The 24,361-nt window shown below is 39.5% G+C and overlaps 2 protein-coding genes across 6 annotated transcripts in view; one reads left to right on the top strand and one right to left on the bottom strand.

Moving 5' to 3' along the window:
• Positions 1–16,806, bottom strand: part of NUFIP1 (nuclear FMR1 interacting protein 1) — a 39,522-nt gene extending 22,716 nt beyond the window's left edge. The window contains exons 1-5 of the mRNA XM_042922094.1: positions 16,386–16,806; positions 14,257–14,339; positions 12,355–12,453; positions 11,552–11,614; positions 10,477–10,553 (exon numbers count right to left, since the gene is read on the bottom strand). Coding sequence (XP_042778028.1) covers positions 10,477–10,553; positions 11,552–11,614; positions 12,355–12,453; positions 14,257–14,339; positions 16,386–16,788 — 725 coding nt within the window. The 5' untranslated portion in view covers positions 16,789–16,806. The remainder of the gene's footprint in view (positions 1–10,476; positions 10,554–11,551; positions 11,615–12,354; positions 12,454–14,256; positions 14,340–16,385) is intronic.
• GPALPP1 (GPALPP motifs containing 1) overlaps positions 16,686–24,361 on the top strand; it is a 34,845-nt gene continuing 27,169 nt past the window's right edge. For all 5 annotated transcript variants that reach the window (XR_006197854.1, XR_006197839.1, XR_006197828.1 and 2 more), the window contains exons 1-4: positions 16,686–17,098; positions 20,323–20,455; positions 21,229–21,327; positions 23,691–23,799. Coding sequence is in view for 2 of the 5 variants with exons in the window: in XM_042922400.1 (XP_042778334.1) it covers positions 17,011–17,098; positions 20,323–20,455; positions 21,229–21,327; positions 23,691–23,799 (429 nt within the window). In the remaining 3 variants the exon portion in view is untranslated. The remainder of the gene's footprint in view (positions 17,099–20,322; positions 20,456–21,228; positions 21,328–23,690; positions 23,800–24,361) is intronic.

The following is a 24,361-nucleotide window of genomic DNA, read 5'->3' as shown; positions in this document are numbered from 1 at the left end:
GGCCCCACAGTGTCTAGGCAAGTGACTCACAGCCACTCAACACCCTTCACATCTCCGAAATTCACTTCTTCTTACTACGAATGTTTCTTCAACACTTTTCTTCTGAGTACTGCAGACCCTGACCATGTTGAGCCATACGCCAAGCACTAAAGACTTGGTGCTACAGTGGGCCACGAACAAGCAAACAGAGGCTACCTACGTGCTTCCCAAAGGTAAAGAATGTAAATGTGACAGCAAGGGGATTTTAGGTGAGATCTAAGAAAGAACTCCTTAAGACATCAAGGAGGTTGTGCAAACTCCGATGGTGGAAGTCTTTTAAAACAGCGAACTTTGCCTCTAGCCGATACTAAAGTAACACTTTCCTAAAGGTAAGGGCTCTTTTAATATCCCTTGAAAAGCTACAAGATGCCATTTTTCAGTGCTTACCCTCTTCCAAATTTATGCCATTCCTATTTACACAGCACCCGAAGACTAAAAACTAGGAAAAGCAAGGGCACTAGAAAGCAAATTATCCAAAAAAAAGGAAAACCAGAAACACAAGACCTTGTTACATATAGAGCAACATTAATACTGAAACACAAGAATAAGGAAGAGTTTGCAGCTTTGATTAAAAAAGCCATATGCCCTTTTTCCTTCTCCTCCTTCTTTCCTGTCTTCCCTACTCTGTCTTCCCCTTGCCTCAGCCTTTAGCCTGCAGTGATGATCCTTAAGCACTGAGGTCGATAAACGGTCAAAACTATGCCAACCGTGATCTCGGCACACATCATTCCGGTCATACTCTGACTCTTTCCTTCTCAAATCACCACCCATTTGTTGACTTTTCCCCTAAGCTTATTCTCTATATAAACACAATCCCTCTTTACTGGCACTGACCCACAACTGCTTCCACACAAGCCATACTACTGTATTTTTATTTCAAAGTCTTTCTGGACTTCAAAAAGACGTAGCATGTTTTAGAAGCAGACCCCTTCTGTTGGAATTCTGAAAGAATTGGGGTTACAACTTAAAAGAATTTCCTCAGCACCACAGTAACTAGTGAAACATGTATCACATTACTACTCCACCTAGTGGACTCCCTGTCTACTGTGAAATACGTTTCAACGTTTCTAGCAAACTTCCACCGCTGTTTTCAGATAGATTCTGTGTTCTAGAATGCCAAATCACAGCATTTATACCTCAAAGGTCAGGAATTAAGAAAGAATTGCTTCTGGCAGGGTGGGTTGCAGACTATTAGCAGAAAGCCTTAAAGTTGTTTTTTGGTTTTTTATTTTGAGAGACAGTGTGTGCAGCATGCGCGTGCAAGCAGGGGAGGGGCAGAGAGAGAAGGAGAGAGAGCATCCCAGGCAGGCTCCACGCTGTCAGCACAGAGCCTAACGTGGGACTCGATCCCATGAACCGGGAGATCATGACCCGAGCCGAAATTAAGAATTTGACACTCCACCGACTGAGCCACCCACGCACCCCAGAAAGCCTTAAAGTTTTTAAACACAGTGGGCATCTCCAAGTTTGGCTGGATAAAGGAATAAACGTAAAGATGTACTTCCTTTAAAGATAAACCAAATCTTTAGCATTCTCTTCCAACTCTAAAATTCTTACTGTATGAAAATCTTTTACGTTTTTTAACATAGCAATTACATAAAGGCTTTACCTTCCCTGTATATCAAAGAATACAATGCCTTCCTCAGAGAGAAGGTAGCACTCAAAAGATAAAATTCAAGACATACGGATTATTCTGCCAAATTGATGTGAAATTTATTCTTTTTAGGCCTTCAAATAACATTTTTTAATAGAGAATGATAGAATTTTAAAACGTAAATATATTTTTATAATTGGTTTTTATAAAAACTGCTAGTGGAAAGAATATTCACATATTCTTAAGAGATCTATCAAATGTACCAAAAAAGAAATGTTTCCCAGGCTTTTTATTAATAAAGTACACTTAGAGAAACAATGTATGAATATTTTCAGAGAAAGAACTTGAGGAACAAGATATGGAATAACCTCAGATGAATCAGCAAGTGCGAAGGGATCGTCTCAGAGCACTTTATTATTATTTTTTTAATGTTTTTATTTATTTTTGCGACAGAGAGAGACAGAGCATGAGCAGGGGAGGGGCAGAGAGAGAGGGAGACACAGAATCCGAAACAGGCTCCCGGCTCTGAGCTGTCAGCACAGAGCCCGACGCGGGGCTCGAACCCACAGACTGTGAGATCATGACCTGAGCCGAAGTCGGACGCTTAACCGACTGAGCCACCCAGGCGCCCCACAGAGCACTTTATTAATAAGGCAACATCACAGGTATAAACTTCATCCCAAGTTGTCATCCTCACCCAATATCCTCATTCTCTTTCAACATCTCTAAATTTCACAAATCTGTAACTTCATTTATTCACTCCACAGGTTTACCCATTCCTTTCCCAAGGCATTTCTGTCCACTGTCATGGGATACTTTCAGCCTACATTCTAAAAACTAGAACTATACTCTATCCCCTCTGTCCCCACCTATCTTACATAAAAATCATCACCAATAAGCATATTAAACACTTGCTCAAGTCCATCCTTTAGTCAGGATAGAGCTGCTTCCAAATACCACTTAAGAGGTTTGAAATTAAAAAAAAAAAAAAAAAAAGAGTTTTGAAATTCAAGGAGCTTTAAACTTGGCCACCAAGCACCGAGGCCAACACTACGAACTGCCTGTTCTCCCCTCTTCCTTAACAATTTCATTTGGGGATGCTCCACCAACCCTGTCGTCACTAAAAGTGGTCAAGCAACCCACTTATAGCCAATGAGAGCTACGTGGGAGTCTCTTGGTCGGGTCTAAAAACAGAGCTACTGTTCTGCCAATGAAAAGAGGCAAACTCAGCTTTGTGTGTCTTTTGCCTTTTTCTTGTCGTCTTGCCTAGAATGAGGGCTTAATATTTGGATATGCAGGAACCTTCCAGCGGACATGAAGAAAGCCACCAACTAAGGAGCAACAAGCAAGAAAATGTGCCTGATGGTGCTGCTAAGCAGCAGTAGCCCCAGACTTTTTTTTCCACTTGGGAAAAACAGACCTCTTTGTGCTAAGCTAAGATAGTAAGGTTGCTGATCCATTTACTGAAACAGGATCCTAACTGATGTAATCACCAGTGCATCCTAGCCATCCTCTTTGATCCGAATGCTGTCCATGCCCAACTAGGCATATCTGGATTTAAAAACTCGCCTCCTAAAAGCAGTTCCTTATAAAGTTAAACATACGCTTCTTATAAAGTTATACATATGCTTATCCTATGACAAATCAATCCCACTCTCAGGTATTTACCCGAGTCAAAAAAAAAAAAAAAAAAAAAAAGTCTAAACAAAACAAAGACCTGTACATCAATGTTTACAAAAGCTTTACTCATAATTGCCAAATACTGGTAACATCCCAATGTCCCTCAGTTGAGAAGTAAATGAACAAATTGTGGTACATCCTTATAGTGGAACAGCACAGCAACAGAAAGGGACGAACCACTACCACATACAACAATATAAATGAATCTCAAAGGCACTGTGCTAATAAGCAAGAGTCAGACTCAAAAAGTCACACACCGTATGATTCCATCGACACGATATTCTGCAAAGGCACAAACACATCAACGGGAAACGTATCAGTGGTTGTCAGGGGCTAGAGCTGGGCTAGAAGTTGACCACATCGGGCATGAGGGGATGTGGGGGGATAATGGAATAGTTCTATACCTTGACTGCGGTGGTGATCACGCGACTACATACATCTGTCAGAACTATGCATTAAAAAGGATGAATTTCACTGTGTAGACAACATACCTTAAAATAAAGGGGGAGGAGAGGTGAGCGGGCACTATACCTCCTATAAGAAGTTTTGTAAAACAAATTAGTAACCCTGCCTGCCTTCCAAAGATTCCAAGTACACCTTAACCAGTCATTATTATCCCTACATGGCTAAAATTCAGCCTTTACTTGCCTGTGGTCTCATGGCCACCTCACATTTATTTATCTTAGAGCTCATATTAGGTTAAGAGTCTGAAAGGCAAGTGTCTACTGCTTTAAGTTTTTGGTGACCTCAGCCACATACAATGTTTGCCTTTTGAAATACTGAATGTTTCTCTCTAATTTTTAAGCTAACCAATTGTCAAGAAGTTAGTCAAACATACGTTAACATAAATTCAAAGGGTACTAGGATTTCTTGCTACCATTAGAAAGTCAAACTAGCCTTCTACTAGGGATTTTACACAGGCTACCTAAGCTGGTTTTCATCTTCAAAGGCTAAAGCATTTTTTACACAAAACCACAAGGGGGCATAGTTCATATGCATGTGGGGAAGCTACGTTAGAAAAGAAATGCATTCAGACACACATCAATTTGGCTGGTCTAGTGATGGTCTGTCCTATGTGGTGAGAATTTAATGTTCAAAACCACAGCAGTTTAAGTACTATTAGCTATTATTACTGGCTTCCAACCACAATTATTAATCAAATCAACACATTTCTGCCCAATTTCTTTAGAAACGACAAAGGTACAAAAATAAATAAATAAAAATGACAAAGGTATGGTTTAAAACAGGAATTAAAAATATGAATCTCAGCAAAATTTCTACAAACACTTACTTGAATATACCATAAGAGAATTACACCCATAATAAAAACATTTTCCAGTCCCATAAACATATACCAACATTTACAAACATCCCTTAGATCTATGGCACCAGGAGGTAAAACAGCCACATATTTATATTTCTAAAGACTATAATTCAGTTTTTTTTAAAAAAAAGACACATATGCAAAGAAGTTCATTAATAGGATCATAAGGGACATCTGTATTAAAGTGGCAGACAGAAAAGAAGGACAAGATAGTCCTCTAGCCAGATGAGGGGGAAAAAAGCCCTCAAGAGGCAGGATTTAGCTGGTCTAAGGGCAAAACTCAAAGATAGAATAGGTAAGATTTTTCTAGAAGTAACCGCATGAGCAAAACTGAAGCTGAAAGGCCAGAAAACCTGTTTGGGAGACGCTTAGTAACAGGTCTAGCCGGGACAAAGAGCTCCTAGGAGCAAGAAATGTGGAAATAATCAGAAAATGCATGTTAAGCCCACATTACAGAATCCTGACTGCCACTTTTAAGGAGCTGTTTTTACTGGCATCTTTGTTGGCTAAACTAAATAAAATCAGTTTAACAAATTTATTGAAATTTTATTCTACATAGTCACCTATATAACCAAGAAATGTATGCCTATTGAACATCTAATTTTGCACAACAAGGAACAAATACTAAGAAAATGACCTAGCCTTCTCATCAGTTAAGTCAGTTCCTTGCAGAGAACACTTCAACTGTGTGATTTTCTTGAACAGCGCTCAGCACCTGAGCCAGAGCTGACATTTTTGCCAGGTGGCTACAACGAAGGATGAAGGAATAAGGAGCTGAGATATTAACCAGAGGAGCTGAAGCGAAGGGAAGACAGAGAGGATGATGGAAGAAGAAAGTAAAAGGGGTAAGGGATGGGAGGTCTCAACTAGTCCCAGACCAGGCAGAGGTAACAGAGCTGGACAGAATGGAGGTTATGATCAAAGAGGAGTATGCCCAGGGGAGCCTGGCTGGCTCAGTCAGTAGAGCATGTGACTCCTGATTTGGGGGTTGTGAGTTCAAGCCCTACATTGGGTGTAGAGATTACTTAAAAAAAAAAAAAAAAAACACTTTAAAAAAATTAGAAAAGAGGAGTATGCCCAACTTTAAGATTTTCAGGACAAAAAGTCCAGAGAATGACCACAAAAGAGGCTAAAATTGCATGCACAGAGGTGAAGGACACTGGAAATCCGAATATGAAAAGGTACTGAATGAACTATTACAATCTGAGTCTCAAAAAGTCAGGGGAATTCAAAGTATACACACTTCTGTTGGAGCATCAAATATGTCAAGGGCAGGTGGCAAAGGCAGCTGCAACCATCTTGTTGGGAATCACTGGGGAGGGTGTCAGGACTGCAGAGATCTGTGTAGACAGATGGCAGGAAACTCAAAGGAGAAGAGCGAAGGAGCAATCAATCACCTGTGTCCACATCAAGGAGCCCCTACATGTCACAAAATCAAATAATCACTTTTTGTTCTTGCTTTATCTGACCTTTCCACAGCAAACTACACTGTTACTACTAACCACATCTTCCTTCTTAAAATTCTCCTGTCCACTGGCTTCTGTGACATGTCATGTTCTTAGCTCTCTTCTACCTCTCTGGCTCTCAACTCAGCAGTCTTGTTGGTTTTTATCCTGTTAGGCTGCCTTCTCCTTTCACTCTGTCCTCTCTGTCCTCTCTGGGGAGAATGTCTTTACATTTGTAATTTCATGATTTAAAAATATCTATCTCCAGGCCAGTCCAGTCCAAGTCCCAATATCTATGCAACATCTTCAAGTAAGTATCTCAGAATCTCCTCATACTGAACAATGTCCAAAATCAGTATCTCCACACCCTCTTCCAGGATTCGCCTCTCAGATTCACCAAGTTCCTGTCAGGAACTTGGAAGTCTCCTCAAAACCTGTTTCCTCCTCTACCTCACATTCTATCACCAAATAGTGCCCATTTATCTCCCAAATGTTCTGTACCCACCTAGTTCTCTCTGTCTGTAACACTGCCATCTTTTAAGAGCTTCTGTCATCTCTTACCTATAGTCAAGTCCCTTGAACATGCCAGTCCATCTGGACACTACTCTCTGCCTCCCCTCATCTTTTCCTAGTTAGATCTGAGTTTAGCTCAACTTCCCTTTGTCAAGGAACACTGCACTCCTCCAGACTAGATTGAGGTCCTTCTCTTACAGGCTGAGAAGGAAGGAAGGATTGTGAGAGAGTAAAATAGCTAGACTTGTAGCAGAGAGTCAACGGAGGTGGTGACCATTAATAGTGGTCTAATATTCCCAAAGTTCATCTAATGACTCTGTTTACACACTGACTACAGATAAGAGAACCAAAGCTGACAAATCAGAAACTCATCAGACTTTTCCTACTGAGTTAAGTGAACTCAAAACTTGAGAGATTCAACAACTAAGTTTACTTAGTTAACTTCTTAGTTGCTTTATAATCTTTTCTGACTAGCAGCCATTGCTACTCTCCTAAAAAGAATTAAACATTTATGAAAGGGGCTGGCACCACTGAGCTACACTAACTTGCAAATGATCAAAGTCAGGGCTAAGTAGTAAGGGGACTATGTTAGTGTTTTAGCAGTCAAGCCATTTCCACCCCATCTAGCAGGATACAATCTTCAACACTGGTAGCATCCGCTCCTGAAAAACTAAATATCAGACAGAAAGCGGAGTTAACTCCTCTTGCTTTACTATTCCTCTGTGTAAAATAATCAGAAAAACATTAAACCAGGTGATTAAAACGAAGAAGCAAAACAAAACAAAAACATATACTTGATAAAATGCTTCAAAATTCTTCACCAAGTCAAACTACATCATGGTCCTGACTACTTTGACAATGCAACTTGCTCCCTCATGCCAAGACTGGGTCTTCCTACTCTGCACCACTTAACAGGACTTCGATCAACAACAACAAAAAGAAATTCGATCAACAAGCATTTATCCTCCACATACGAAGCTCCAGGCACAGTGCGAAGTGCAGCAGAATCAAAGATGTCCAAGACTAGGGCCAACTATAATAGAAGGCAACACGCGCTACTGTGGTCGTATTACTAAGCTACGTATTCACAAACGAGGTAGCAGATAGTGCTTTGCGTTACGGCAGGCCATGGACTGGCAGCCAGTCCACACACTGATGCCAGAGTATACGTCACTTCTGTCGCTCAGCAAAATGTTTAGATCAGCTGACATCTTTTTCCTAGCAAGATTTCCTGAATAATAAAAGTGATGAATAAATTCACATTCTGGTACAAGTTCCTTAACTTGTTACAGACTAGCACTCTGGCAGCACCGAGATAAAGGAAATGAAGGTTGAGAAAGAGTGACAAACCAAGTGACATTTAAGACAGTCTTTCAAGATAGTAAGATTCTGCTAAGGAGATAAAGAGAAAAAGGCATTCTAGTATACTCTCTCCGAGAGGCCTACAACTCCTTCGTTCGTGAGCCAAAGATGAGACTGAAATTCTATTAAATCCACCAAGTCCATGCTGAAGTTTAAAAGTGAGACAGTGTTGGGGCGCCTGGGTGGCTCAGTCGGTTGAGCGTCCGACTTTGGCTCAGGTCACGATCTCGCGGTCTGTGAGTTCGAGCCCCGTGTCGGGCTCTGTGCTGACAGCTCAGAGCCTGGAGCCTGTTTCAGATTCTGTGTCTCCCTCTCTCTCTGACCCTCCCCCGTTCATGCTCTGTCTCTGTCTCAAAAGTAAAATAAACGTTAAAAAAAAAATTTAAAAAAAAATAAAAAATAAAAAATAAATAAAAAATAAAAGTGAGACAGTGAGCGCTGTATAGAGCATAAGATAACTCTGGGGTGTATTTCATTGGAACATTTAGTCACAACCTCACACCGTACCCAAGGCATGTATTAACCCATGGCTATACTCTACTTGCTTAAAGATTCAATTCTTCTGATTATCCCTTCACCCTCTCCATCTCTGCACACTATATTAATAACCGACACAACTACACACATCTACTAAATTCTATTTGCTCTCAGTTGGCTCTAAATCTTTATGTTTATGCGGGCTTCCCTCAGAATTACCTCCGAAGCTTTAACGGGCAGTAACTAACTTTTTCACCTAATAGTATAACGTCTGGCACAATACTACATGTAAGTGGATTTAAACTAAAAACTTAAGACCTGAAGGGAATTATGGTAAGTGAAATAAGTCAGAAAGAGAAAGACAAATACCATATGATCTCACTTATATGTGGAATCTGAAAAATTAAGCAAATTAAATAATAAAGTTCCCTATACACATAGAGATAACAAACTGATGGTTGCCAGAGGGGAGGTGGGTGGAGGGATGGGTAAAATGAGTGAAGGGGAGTGGGAGATGCAGGCTTCCAAGTATGCAATGACTAAGTCACAGGGCTAAAAGGTACAGCACAGGAATATAGCCAATGGTACTGTAACGGCATTGCATGGCGACAGGTGGCAGCTACACTCTGGTGAGCAAAACATATAAACCTGTTTAATCACTACGCTGTACACCTGAAACTAATATAACATTGTATGTTAACTATGCTCAAATAATAAAAAAAAAAAAAAAAACCCAAAAACATGTATTTTAAGAAGTTTAAAAGCGCGACAGTGAGTGCTATATAAAGCGTAAGATAACTCTGGGGTGTGTTTCACTGGGACATTTACTCAACCTCACACCGTACTCAAGGCAGGTATTAACAAAATAATAAAACATGCCATGTCATGTTTTATTGTTTGCTGGGCATCTGATCAAGCTTATCTCACTCATATATCCAAGACTTTAAGGATGATGGTAGTGAAGATAACAAATACCTATAATTTGACTAACATTCTTTTTTTCATAAAGTACATAGTCTCAAATAATTCATTACACATAAAAATGTTGAATTTAAAATTAAACTAAAACCTTAAATTAAGCTGAACAAAGTAAAAATTTGACCCGCCAGTCAAAAGTTTCAAGTACCTTTCTTGACCTTAGAAGAGAACTATCCCCTTTTTCATCTCAGGCTCTCTTCATTTTTTAATGCCAGAAAAACACTGTTTGACTTAAAAATGCGTCTGACCATTCTAAGAGTTCTGCCTTAGCTTCAGCTTCAGGATGATATTATAGTCCTTTCTGAGAAGACAATAAAACAGTGTCCCACTAGGGTTTTTCATAGAATATCCTAGCTAGACATCTAGGAAATGTTCTTCCTTAATAAGCATAAAGCCCTAAGTCACATGGCCAAATTTCTTAGACATTACTTAAAGGAAAGAATTCCTGGCCTTTTATAATTAAGGATAAACCCGTGTATCATTGTTGTACTCCCTCTACCTAGCATGCTGCAGTCAGTCAACAAATTTTTGCTGGGAAAAAAAAAAAAAAATCAAAGGAAAAACACAGCAAAGCATTATATATTTTTTGAGTAAGAGTACCCACTCATTACTGCCTCGACATTGAACTTCTGACACAGGGGGCATGTAGTAGCTGCCCTCAAAGAGTAGACTACAGTCCCATTATGTAACCAGTCATTTACAAAGAACTCCTATTAGGTTTTCTAAAAACTTATTCAATAATAGCCTCATATAATATAGCTTACTGTCCTATCCCCTAGCACCAACATCATAAGGGAATTCAATGAATCAAAACTACCCTAATAAAATTGTAATGCTTATATTTGAAACATCAAGTAACAATCTCAAAGTCACTGTATACCAACTCGGAAGAACAGCAAAATTAGTCAGTACTAGTCGTTTTCAGATGAATATTTGCAATGTTAAAAAACACCAAATTTCCTTTTTCAAATTACTCATTAGAGCCAGAATGGCCATTATTTGGAAGTACTCAGCCTTGACACAGAAGAAAAAATTACGTCACTAGTTCTGAACTCTTGACTCACTTCCTTCTTTCTTCCCTCCATCTTGCAATCTCCTCTGGAGTGTCTAACTTGATCTTCTTCATACCAGGAGCATGCATCTAGGGAGAAAAAGCCTGATGAACATCAGGAAGCATATTGTACATGTTTGGGTTTTGGGTTTTTTTTAATCTTTTTTTATCTTTAAGCAGGCTCCACGCCCACGTGGGGCTTGAACTCACAACTCTGAGATCAAGAGTCGCACACTCTACCGGCTAAGCCAGCCAGGCCTCCTCATATTGTATGTTTCTGACTAAATTTCAATTATGGGGGATAATGGAGACTCTGTATTCAACATTAAATTTACTAGCAGAGACAAATTTAAAACTAAGTAAGCAGGTTTTATCCATCCATATTGTGACTTTCCCGTTAAAGAAAAAGGGATAATTTCTCATGTGTTCAGATTAGTGCAATTGATAAGGAAAAAAGGAGTAATGCAATTTTGGTTACAAAGTAGGTATGTCACCCATATCTCAACTAATATCATGTACCCAAATGAATGACCCATCACCCAAAATTGAGTGAGGTAGCTAAAGAAATAATGAATACACAGAACGATTTGAAGCAGCATGGCATAATAAAGCAAGCAAAGAATTTGTGGTCAAGAAACTCAAGTGCAGAAATCAGTTCTAAAGCGCTCGGTAAATCTTTTTTTTTTTTTTTTTAATGTTAATTCTGGCCGATATTTATCTATTTCACATAGTGGTCTGTGAAGATAAAACTGAATAATACAGGGGCGCCTGGGTGGCTCAGTCGGTTAAGCGTCCGACTTCAGCTCACGTCACGATCTCACTGTCCGTGGGTTCGAGCCCCGCGTCGGCCTCTGTGCTGACTGCTCAGAGCCTGAAGCCTGTTTCGGATTCTGTGTCTCCCTCTCTCTCTGTCTCAAAAATAAATAAATGTTAAAAAAAAATTTAAAAAAAAACAAACTGAATAATACAAAGTACTCCATGTTACTTATTACTAGGCTATGTAAATGAAGAGCTGTGAAGATAACAAATCAATGAATTAAAAAGAATGTGAATAAAAAAACAAAACAAAAATTCACACAAGAACTTACATTTCTCCAATGGAACTGGACAATCTTCTCATGTGCACTAAAAGAACAATCTACCTCAGGACACTGCAAGAGTTTAAAGAAAAAGACTATTCAATGTTTTCTATGTTAATTTTACCCTACTACTGCATATTCAAACATAATCTCACTGAGCTACATAGTTATCCCATCTATGTGGGATAGACAGCATCCCAAACTATGTCAATAGCAAAATAAAGAGCACTCCAAACCAGGTTGTATTTAAAAAGGAATGACATTCTCAAAGCAGATAGTACAGTAACACATATCATTTACTTCTCTACTTAGTATATACATGACATCGGCAATGTTATAAAATTTTCTTAACTCCTAAAGTTGAAGGGGCATTCCTATAAACTGAAAAAGAACCTTTCCAAATTAAGAGCATTTTTTTTTAAAGTACTTAATAAGGTCCAGACCAACCTTAGAGAGTGATGGGCCATGGCAAATTACATAGTGTGATTAAATGGTCAAGGGCAGCCTTAAAGGGGAAAAAACACACAAAGGTACACAGAGCAACTGGGGTGAGGCCCAGCACTCTTACCAAGCAGAGGAGGTGAGCACACACAGTTGTCAGACCTCCTTTCTTTACTGCCATCTTGCCTCTTCCTGAAGCAGTAGGCTCCCCACCCTCCAACTGCAAATCCCAGGGTCCCTATCTCAATGTGTCAAGACATCAAATGACATTTCTATGAAAACTATAAACTTTTAAGGAAAAAAAGCTCAGAATTTCTACCAAATATACTCATTTTGTTAAAGACACTTCAGGGCAACCAAGAAAAACCTACTTTTGTATGTTCAGACATGTGTTTATCATACTTCTCTTGATTTTTAAAACCACGATCACAGGTATCACAAAAACAGTGAAAAACTGGTTCCTTTCTTTTCTGCAAACAAAAACAAGCATTAGATTTTTGATAAAAAATGTTTACTCAATGATGAAAATATAACTATCCTCTCAGTAGTATGTACTTTCTCACATAATCCCTGTATGTGGGGAAAACTTCTGAATACGTTTCTAATGAAAGGATAATTCTGTTTTGTTTTCTATAGGAAATATATTAGGAAAAACAAGCATTATAAAAAAATTGTTAAATCTGAGTAGAATATAAACTGCGAGTAGATCAAATTGGTAATCTAATTAAGGGCACAGCATATGTCAAAATGGTCTAATCAATACTCATGGTAAAACAGCATTTTGGGGCACCTGGGTGGCTCAGTTGGTTAAACGTCTGACTTCAGCTCAGGTCATGATTTTGAGTTTCATGGGTTCGAGCCCTGCATCAGGTTCTGTGCTGACAACTCAGACCCTAGAGCCTGCTTCAGATTCTTTGTCTCCCTCCCTCTCTGCCCCTCCCCCACTCACACTCTAGCTCTCTGTCTCTCAAAGATGAATAAATGTTAAAAATAAAAAAAATTAAAAACAAAACAGCATTTCAACTTTTAGGAAAAACAACTATATCAGATTTTGTTTTAACCCCAAAAAAGAATCATTTAGTAAAGGTCAGTTACTTATTCCCAATTTGCTATTTTTATTCTTAAATTTAAAACAAAAAAATTGTTTACAATGAGACTAGGAAATGGCCTTCTATTGTTTAACATTGGGATTATGTTAATACACTTGTACAATATTTTGTTAATATTAGCTACACAGTTTTCATGTCAAAATGAGGAATACTAATTTCATGCTGTAGACTTTATTCGACTCATTCTAAACTAATGACATTATTTGTTTTCCAGATTTTATTTTTAAGTAATCACCACACCCAACACGGGGTTCAAACTTACAACCCCAAGATCAAGAGTCACATCCTCTACCAACTGAGCCAGTCAGATGCCCTGACACTAATTAATGCACATCTTTAAAACAGACCAGATTTATAAATTTCCTCAGAAAGCAGCCTATTTTAAGATTTGGTCCCTGAAGCATAACAAAGAGTTGATCCTGATTTTTAAAAAACAATAACTTTGTTCCTAAAAATGATAAATATCTACTACTGAAAAGAACTGAAGCAGTACAATGAATTAAGATAAACAAATAAATAAAGTAACAATAATAACACAAAAAAATCTTGCCTGAACAATTTCAGACATGACTTCAGGCACAGAGGATAAACTAAATATAAACTATTTTAAATTAACATTACATTTAATTTTAATTGATTTTGACACAAGAAGAAGAAACTGCTCTTTTTTCAATCACAGAAGTATTTTTTCCTAAAAGATCCCTGTGTCAAAAAGAAAAAGATAATGAAAAATAAAGAGTTTATGTCATTATAATTTGTTCTCAACTCCATACTTTCAATTTTATAAGAGAAAGTTTGGACTTCTGTTCTTCTCCCTAAATTCCATCCTTCCCCTTCCAATTTGCTAATATATAAATATTTAGTTCACCAAGGTTTAATAACATTTATATTTACTCATAATCACAATTCTGTTATGTTTATTTTTGAAAATATATTGAAATGAATTCAATGTTTTCTCTCTCTACAATTTCTCCATTTACTTCTCAAAAAGATTTTGCTTAAAGTTTTTACTTAAAGCTAAGATCTTTAAAGATCCTATTATAGCAAGGCCCCACTGTGTCAATAATGGATGCAAAACACTGAAACAGTTACGTTAGAAACGCAAGGCATGAAACAGTGACATAGGGACCGAAGTGTCCCATTCAAGAATATCTTTAAAAATACCTTTTTCTTCTGTTTTCTACTGGGAGGGAAGTTGACGTCAGTGAACTTTGCATCATATTTTCGTGGAAAATAAGAACGCTTAACTAAGAAACAAAAAGAAATCCATAAATATTTGCAACTATACAATTTTTTAAATTTTTATTTGCTCTATCATGTCACAAATACTTGGGCAGAAACTACCTCTTCTAGGAAGAAAAGTAGTTCAAACAAACTAACAAAGATTAAGACTAGTCTACCAAATAAATATGTTTCAAATGAACACATAATTGGTAAGATTAGATGTCCATACAATGCTTCAAAGGCATCAAAGAAAGGAATGGCTACTCTAACCTTGATGACATTTCTTGTTATTTCAAACATTAGAAATGTAAACAATACTATCCCAATACAGCTTTTCAGCATCAATTTTATACCAGGAAAACAACCTTGTGAAATACATTTTCTCTCAAATTCTTTCCTTTCTTATGGCTGTGATCCAGCTCTGAAACCCTGATCCTTCACCTAGATTACTTTGACAGCCTCCCAGACTGTCTTCCAGTTCCTAAGCCCTCTCTTCCAATAGACACTGTGCACTGACACCACCGAAAAATAATCCTCCAATGGTCACAAGGTTGCTGGAAAATCTACGAATGACTTCCCAGAATCCTTCAATGAGATGCCGGTATATTTTCTCATGCTACTCTTCCCCCATACCCTCCACTTACTCGGCTTCAGTCGCAACAGAAAGTGCAATCTTTAGAACTCGCCTTGTACTCACACCTCTTTGCCCCGACTTACAAAAGTATCTCTTCCAAAATCCTAAACATCTCCCAAGACACTTCTTCCAAAAACTTTCCCCAACTTCCTCCACACTCTGAAATCACCTTTCATATGCCTCCAGCACCAGTCATGCTGTGTTGTGGTTATTATTTATGAACCCATCTCACCAAACCATCTCACCTGTCTTAGGACTGTCTTAGGCGCATTCATATTCCCAGCATTTGGCACACAGTAAAGGCTGATTTGGCATCAAGTTAGTGTAAAATAATCTTAGGCAGAGTTGAAGAAGGTTTTAAGTAAACAATCTCATGGCTTTAAATATGATCTGTATGCAGATGACACCCAAATTCACAGCTCTAGCCACAAATCTCCCCTGAAAGTACAAACTAACAGCTTATTTGATATATCTTCTTGACACGTATTCCAAACTGAACTCCTGGTCTTTCTTCCAAATCTGTTCAATCCACATCTTTCTGCTTGGCTGGCAAAAAACTAAGTTATTCTTGTCTTGAGTTTACCTCACAGCCTGCAAATCGTGTTGGCCCAAACCTACCTTCCAAACAGATCCAGAATCCAACACTTCTCATCACCTCCCGAGCTCCGCCCTGGTCCAAGTCCCCAGTATCTCTCACTTGGATAACTGCAATAGCTTCCTAACTCATCTCCTTTTAAGTCAATTCCCATGAGTAGCCACATTAATCCTTCTAAAACATAAATTATGCCACTCCCCCGCACTACCCTTATCACAAGAGTAAAAAGTCAAAATCCCATCGTCTACAAGGCCCTAGCAGGTCCGTCCTCTTCCCCAGTCTTCTACAATTCCACCCCAGGATTGCTCACCTCTAGCCACAGTGGCTTCCATTCTGATCTATAGCACCTGCCTCAAGCTCTTTGCACTTGCAGTTCATTCTGCCTGCATCCGTATTCCCCCAGCAGCGGTCCCCATAGCTCTGATCACTCACCTCCTTGAAGTCTCTGCTCAAATGTCACCTTCATTATGACTGACACTGACAATTACACCAGAACTACCTATCACCTTCTTTGCTTTCTCTCTCTAGGTAGCACTCACTGTCTTCTAATACACACTGCTTTTTTTTTTTTTTTTTATTCTGTCTCCACCAGGAAATGTTAAGCTACATAAAAACAAGGATTTTTCTATGTTTCGTTCACTGCTATATTCCCAGTTCCTCAGCGGCTAAACAGACTGAACAATCAGAGCAAACATTCCGGTCGAACAAATTGTGAGACCTTAACTGACCAGACCCCCAAGAGTGCAGGGCAGAATCAAAAGCAGAGAAAGGGAAAAGTGGGAAAGGGAAGAAGGGAAGAAGAAAAGTAAAGGGGCGGTAAGGAAAGGAGTAATAGCCCACCCAGAGTGTTCTGATATCCAGGAAAAACACCAGGAGACTGTCTCCAGTACCACGATGTAGAAGCCTGGAAATTCCAGGAAGGCTGGCCGTTGAGTTGAGGCTGAGAATCAAGGGGGGACTGGGCGTCGAAGGGAGGCTGCGCCCCGGGAAGAATCTGGGCGTCGAAGGGAGGAGGCGCCTCGGGGAGAGCCTGGGCTTCCTGGGGGTGCTGCTTCTCTGAGGAAGGCTCTGACCCTCGTACGGGAGGCGACGACGAAGGCGGTGGTGGCGGCGGCAGCATTGCCCAGAACATCCAGTTGTCGGACAGTGAAGCAGTGTCTCTCAGAGGCCCCAACGTGGGGGTCAGCTCGGATGCTGGAAGCCACCCGTTAGAAGTCACGAAATCACCAGCAGGCTCGGCCATGCCTCCAGCCAGGTAGGGAACCTAGCATGCGAATATGGAGCAAGCCTTATGCGTCACTTCCGGTCTCGTGAATTACAGGACTCTGCCAACCACGGGCTGCAACGTCATTGGTCGGCGCCGGAAAAACTTCCTGCCGTTTGCGGCGGATCCCGGGCTGCCTTTTGGGTAGGTTTGACGCTGCGTGGATAGGGTTGTAGGCTAGACCGGTGTCCGCCACCGCGGATGGCGAGGGATCTGATCGGGCCGGCGCTGCCGCCCGGCTTCAAGGCTCGCGGGACAGCAGAGGACGAGGAGCGAGACCCCAGCCCTGGTAAGCGGCCGGCGTGTACGCTGCCCGCCAGGCCTGTCCGCCCCTTTTCTGGCCCGGCCCCACTCTCGGAATTGAGATCTAAGGCCTGAAACGGTGGAGCAGTGGCAAGTGGGCGAGGAGGACCGGAGCTAACTTTGCTTCTCTAGCGGTAGCGGTAGCGGGGAGGTGGCGCTGGAACGGGGCGAGCGGGGGGGGGGGGGGGGGGGGGAATGGTAATCATTGTAATGAAGATGTATTCCCATTTAACGGTTAACGGGCCGGACCCTGTGCCAAACGATCGATACACATTGTCATTTAATCCTCCTAGAAACCGTATGAAGTAAAGATGATCATTTCCACGTTATAAACGGGAGCACTGAAGCCCAGGCTGTTGCCCGTATCACACGGCTGGTAAATGGTGGAGCCCAATTTAGAACACAGCCAGTGCTCCTAACCTCTGTGCCATATTGCCTTCTGACGAACAGTGCTCATGGCTCTTGCAGGGGATGCTTTGCTCCTTAGCCCCCGACCTGCCTTCCTAGCCTCTCCTCCTGTCATTGTACCTGACACACACAGCCCAGTATTGAACTAGTTTAATACTGCGCAGTTTCTAAATTCTCTAGGAGCTTTCTGGCCCCACTCTGCATTTTTTGACATACCTGACGAACTCCTACCCCATCCTCCGAGGCCCAACTTCAGTATCAGCGAAGGCTTCAGTGAAGCATTTCCAAACTCTCCCAAGCATTGTCACGCCCTCTTTTTCCCCCACAGGGTTTTCTTCCACTTAATTACATCATATATTTAATACACTTTTTTGAATAACTTGTCAGCATATCTGCTTACAGGTCTTCTAGCCTTAATACAGAGTGGGCACTTTGTATTTGCCAAATAAATGCTTTTTAGACTCTTCATGCATTTCTATCTTCTTTAATGTTTGCTCTACCTTTTAGTGAATACATGTTGCATTCCTTTTGAAATTTTTGGATCACTGGATATGTCTACATTCAGCTTTAGTACATACTGCTAAAATCAGTCTTTTGTTCATTTTTCCACTGATCTGTCTTTCCTTACTGGCCTGTTGAGTTCTTTGTTGTTTTTTTTGTTGTTGAGTTCTTTATGTAGTCTGGACAAGTCATTTTTTTCAGTTATGCATGTTGCAAATATCTCCTCTAATTCTGTGGCTTGCCTTTTCACTTCATTTGTATGTGTTGATGAACAGAAGTTTTTAATTTCAGTACATTCTGATTTTTAGTTTTTCTTCTTTTATGGTTACAGCTTTTTGTACCCTATTTAAGTAGTCTTTGCCTCTTCTGAGGTTACAGAATTATTCTCCTTTGTTTTATCCTGCAAGCATTACTGTTTTATCTTTCACGTTTATATTTGCAGTCCATCTGGAGTTGATACTTGTATATGGTGTGAGGTAGGGGTGAAGATTTATTTTTTTCCTCACAGGTTTCTAATTGATCCATCACCCTCCCTTCCATACTGCACTGTAATGTCACTTTCTTTGTAAATCATGTGACCACAAATGTGCATCTAGTTTTTTTCTTTTTCATTCTGGTAGAATACACATAACATTTACCACCTTAACCACCTTTAAGTGTACAGTTCATCACTAAGTACATTGACATTGTGCAACCATCACCACTATCCATTTCCAGAATGCTTTTCTTCTTGCAAAATTGAAATTCTGTACTCATTAAACAGTAAGTCCCTGTTCCCGTTCCCATTTCCCCCAGTTCCTGGAAGCCACCATTCTACTTTCTGTCTCTGTAAATTTAACTACTCTAGGTCTCTCAGGTAAGTGGAATCATGCAGTACCTATCTTCTTGTGACTGGCATTTTCACTTAACGTAATGTCTTTGGAGTTCATCCGTGTTGTAGCATGCACCAGAATTGCTCTCAGGCAGGGGATTCTTGAACCCAGTCTGATATCTGTCCTGTGTTCCTCACACTCAGCTACCCTCCTGAAAGAGATCACTGAGTTTGGAAGAGGGAGTGAGCACACAGGTCTGAGATGGAACAAATTAACTTTACTCAAATACCTTGGAATATTGAATGCTGGGAAATGTCCCCTGAGATCATGTCATTAGAAAACTCGGGGAGAGGGGTGTGGAGATGTTTTCTCAAGACCAGTCCATGTACTCCAGATGCTGCCTTGTGGAAAATAGGTGGAGCCTTCGCTATTTTGACTCCAACTTCAGACTCTGCAATGACCATCACCTCCACGAATTTCAGCTGCATTTCTAATCACACACTGGATTCTGTTCTATCTCTGAAAACTTAAACTCAAGTTTCTTTCTCAGCAAGAACCCCTTATCATTCTCATTCAGTTATTCTTGTTAGACTTTGTTGTTGTTGTTGTTGTTGTTGTTGTTGTTGTTGTTGTCGTTGTTGTAGTTGTTGTTGTTTAACCTCATTGAGCTCTGCAGACCCTGCCTTCTATCCTTTTTGGCCTCCTCCTTTTAATTGCTTCTGCCCCTATTTGACGTAGACCTCACAGTCCATCAATTCATCCATTCTTTTGCAATGTTTTCAGCTGCCTTACCCATTCAGTATTCTGTTAAACTCATCTGGCAAAAACCCAGCTCTAGATCATTCCAAATGTTTACCTTCTCATGAGCCTACATCCAGCCTTCCAAATGCTGCTAGAAAAAACTTCACAGCTCCACAGGCTAATGTTACGAAAAATTACGGTCTCCTCCCTAATTGGGTTCTCAGCTGTGCCCAGCAGTCCTCGGACAGTTTCCCCATGCAGTTCTCTCCCTAATCTCAACCATGGTTTTTTAAAAGCCTCTTTTTCTTCCTCAGACTGTCTTTCCCTCTACTTCACTGGAAGAGTAAATGCCATCTTAAAAGAACTAACTCTATTTTCTGCACTATGCCTGAAAACTTCCCTGAATCTTCGCTCAGCTTTTTTGTCTTCCCTGTGATTACAATAGAAAAGGTGCACTACCTTCTTCTAAGGCTAGTCCTTCCATTTTTAATCTGAATCCCTTCCCTTATTTGTTTTGTGCACAAAACAGGAACAAATGAGATAAAAGTTCACAATAAGTAATAGCCAGCGAGTGCTGGGAAGATGTATAGTGTAAGAAAATATAAAATGTATACTTTTATAAAAATATAAAATAAAGTATAAAGTGTTGGCTAAGGGGTTCATTGAAACAGTTTATGCATAATTGCACAGTTATGCGTAATTGCAACAATTATGACCAATTGTGACTTAAACAAGAAATTTCCTATAGTTGCAGGACCAGCTTTACCCCCCAATTATAAAAGCAGTAGCTCAGAGTCATCAGACAGTGATGAGGACAGTAGTTCATTGTACGAAGAAGGAAATCAAGAATCTGAAGAAGATGACACTGGTCCAAGTGCAAGGTCAGTCACTTAAATAAACCAAGCTTCAAACCTAGTATACTTTGGCTGGAACAGATAGTCAGGAATGCCATATCTGTATTTTTACAGCACAGGAAGAAATCGTTTCATATGGCATTTCGTCAGGAACTACACCTTCTAGAAGGAAATTTATTGTAGTAGATAGTTGTGGAGACATCTAGGATTTCAATTAAATTCTTATCTAAAAGATTTTTTCTTAAGGTATTACTGAAGTGTCTAAATACATATTCTAGATGAGCCATAGGATTTCTTTTAGAAATTATTTATGCAGTGTACGGTTTTTGCTTAAGTAAATGAATGATTTCCTTCTAACTACCCTTCCTTGCCATGGGTCCATGTAAAGAAAAGTGGAATTTTTGTTTAGTATTGGGTAGCAAGGGTTTTTTGATGCGTTTTAAAGATAAGACAGAACTAGCAACTTAAAACTTCCTGCATGAGATAAAAAGCTAACGTCAAACTTTTTGCTCAAAAACATTCAGCAAGTAGACTCTTTGAAACCTCAGTAAAGTGGAATCTTTAACGCTATAGAAAATATAGAAAACTACTGCCATAGAAAATATGGCACTATTTTAGGCCAAAAATAAATTCCAGGAAAAGGTTGATATAAGATCAACTGTGGTGTCCATTTGTTCTCATTGGGCAAGATGAATTTATTGTTTCAGTGTTCATACAACTAGTTGGAGTTAATGCTTCCTTTAAAACTTAAAATTCTCCGTGAAAAAAATTTGTGTAACGTTGTACTACTGTGTTTTTAGAAAACAGAGGAGAACTCAGGATGATGACGATGATGATGAAGGGTTTTTTGGACCAGCTCTTCCTCCCGGATTTAAAAAGCAGGATGATTCTCCTCCCAGGTGACAATGTGTAGTGTTTCAGGCCAGTCTTTTCCAACTATTTCAGTAGGTGTTTGTTGATTCAATAAAGTGCTGTCCAAAGTTGTTTTTTAACTTACAGATTTATAGAACATTTGAAACGCATAGGGGAAAGTAACTGTTTCCTCTAACAAAAATGATTATTTACATGCCTATAAACACTTCTGTAGTTTATCAGAAACCTCCACATCCCTTAGTTGATGCTCACAAGAGTGCTCTGTGATAGACTGAGTGCAGCATTATCCCTCTTCGCCCTTTTCTTAAATAGATAAGGTTGCACACATAGTAAGCAGTAGGCCTGGGGCTGGAATCCTGGTATTTACCTTTAAAATTAGATGCTTTCTTAGTTATTTGGTGACAGAAAGAACAATTCCTGTGTGCCACGTTAAACAATTTGACTAACTTCTCTGTACCTCAGAATTGCCATCTGAAAAATAGGATAACAACACGTACCTTTCAAAATTGTGATGATTGAGATTTCATATTTACATACATGCACATACGTGTGTGTGTGCGCGTGTGTGTGCGCGCGCCTCTTACGTGATGCCTGGCTCCAGGTAAGCATATAGTAAGTTTTGATTCCTATCTTCTCAGAATTATAAAGTTTTTAATGCTGAATATGTAATTGCACACCACCTTGTTTATAATTCAGAGCACTGTTACCAGTATGCAAGAACAAGTCAAAAAGACTTGTATATTTTAATGTGGTTTTTTTATTTATTTTTGAGACAGAGAGAGAGTGTGAGTGGGGGAGGGGCAGAGAGAGAGGGAGACACAGAATCCGAAGCAGGCTCCAGGCTCCGAACTGACAGCACAGAGCCCAACACAGGGCTCGAACTCACAAACTGCGTGATCGTGACCGAGCCGACGTCGGATGCTTAACAGACTGAGCCACCCAGGCGCCCCAATTATTGTATATTTTATATTCAAACTTTACAATCCTATCTCTCAGCTCCAATTTTCATGTTAACTTTGGACCTTTTGGAAATTAGGCTAGACTCTCTGCTGCCTGATTTTGTATGCCACCAAGCCAAGAATAATCTTTAAAGGGTCATCTAAAAAACAAAGACCGGCATGCCTAAGAGACCCATATATGGCCCTCAAAGCCTAAAATGTCCTCTCTGGCCTTTTACAGAAAATTTGCTAACCACTGGGTCATAACATTCCTTTCAAGAAAGCACATTGTTAGAAGTACAGCAATGTCTTTCTTGAGAGTTGTATTTGGCTGTTAAATGGCCAGGATCAGAACCCAGACCTTCTGAGTCAGTACCAATTTTCCTCTGCTAGGAAGCCTGTCTGTGAGGCTCTGATTGAACACAGTGCAACCTGGAAAAGCCAGCTTAGGACTTCATTGCCATCTTGCTTGTTAATACTGGTACAGCGACATCTCTGGGGAAAACATTGGTATGAAAGAAAGAATTAAGAAACGTAAAGTATGAAAGAGAGTAGAAAATATCTTGTCTCTGTTATTTTTTCCCTGAAGTAAGGCTTTCTCTTTGTAAGCCCCAGATTTTAGGCACTTCTCCCATTTGGACTGATGTCAGTTCCCTCAGAAATGTAGCAATAGGTCCCCTTGAAAGAAAATGAACTTTGGCCTCGAGGAGACCAGGGTTCAAACGCCAGCACTGACACTTGCTAGTGTGTGGTGTCCTTGGGCCTTATTTTGCTCACCCAGAAAATGGAATGACTTAGGGGTTGTTTGAAGGAAACAGAAAAGTGCTCTGGTTGAAATGTGGCTAGCACAGCACCTTTTCCTTTGTCTGTAGGTCTCAAATGACTTTTCATTCTTGTGCACTTCCATAGTGAGGACAGTGTTCAGATTTGTATACTCCCGTGGCACATGTAACCATAAATTGCCGACATCTCTGTATGCATGCACCGTTTATGTTCTTAGAACTCAATTTATACTTAAGGAGTTCTGACTATAACTATAACACGCCTAATGCACCTGTCAGTGGTCAGTGAATATCAAAACTGAAAGCCGAGGCACAAAATAGAAAAATATCTTCACAGGCTTTAATTCTTAATAAGGATTTTTAAAAAATACTATTTTTATTTAATGGAGTTCTTTTAGGAAGTGATATACATCACTGCCATTGAGAATTACTGGTTTAGTATCTTAGCATTGACTAAAATAGAAAATAAAAATGAGAAAATTGTATTTTTTTAAGATACTATAGAAAAATACTGGGTCATAAAATACAAATAATATGTTACATGAAATTCTCATCTTCAACATTTGTTAGTACTTGGTTTTTTTTTTCTTTTTCTTTTTTGTGAACGCTTATTCTAAAAACTGCTTTTGAAAATCAGGGAGAATGTTAAAGGTACATTTTATTTTTCAGGCCTATAATAGGTCCTGCATTACCACCTGGTTTTATTAAATCTACTCAGAAAAGTGACAAAGGCCGAGATGATCCAGGACAACAAGTATCATCATATTTCAACTATGAGGTTTGGAAATTTTTTGATTAAAGCATAAGATGTAACAAACTCAAGACTTTGCAGAGTAATAACTGTGTAATCATTTGGCTCAAATGTAACTAATACGCAGTCACACAGTTGCATCCACATTAATCTAGGATTATAAGGTATACTAAATCAGAAGCTTGTCACAGAAATGAGATGTTATAAAAAAATAACAAGGCAGTTACATGTTGACAGAATGTGATCTATTCATGCTTCTCATCCTTGAAGGCAATGTTTACAGTGCCAGAAAATACAACATGATGAAAAGTTTAAGGAATCATGGTGATTTGACCTGAAAAAAAGACAGCTGAGGAATTTTTTGATAATGGTCTACCTTGAGATTAGTTCTTATCCATCCATCTCTGGTACCCGTATTTAACAAAGCTGGTGGTTAAATGATTTTATGAAAAAATAGGTCAATGATTTTAGAGTCAAGTATGAAAGCTGTTTTCTTATTAGAGGCCTGGTCCTTACCAATAGCTGAGATTTGTAGAGTACTTTATAATTTGTAATGCTTTTTCCCCATATATGGATATTATTTTCTCTG

Source organism: Panthera leo, chromosome A1 (assembly GCF_018350215.1).
Source record: "Panthera leo isolate Ple1 chromosome A1, P.leo_Ple1_pat1.1, whole genome shotgun sequence".
Taxonomy (NCBI): domain Eukaryota; kingdom Metazoa; phylum Chordata; class Mammalia; order Carnivora; family Felidae; genus Panthera; species Panthera leo.
The sequence above is the reverse complement of the archived record's forward strand: the minus strand, read 5'-3'. Positions and strand labels throughout refer to the sequence as shown.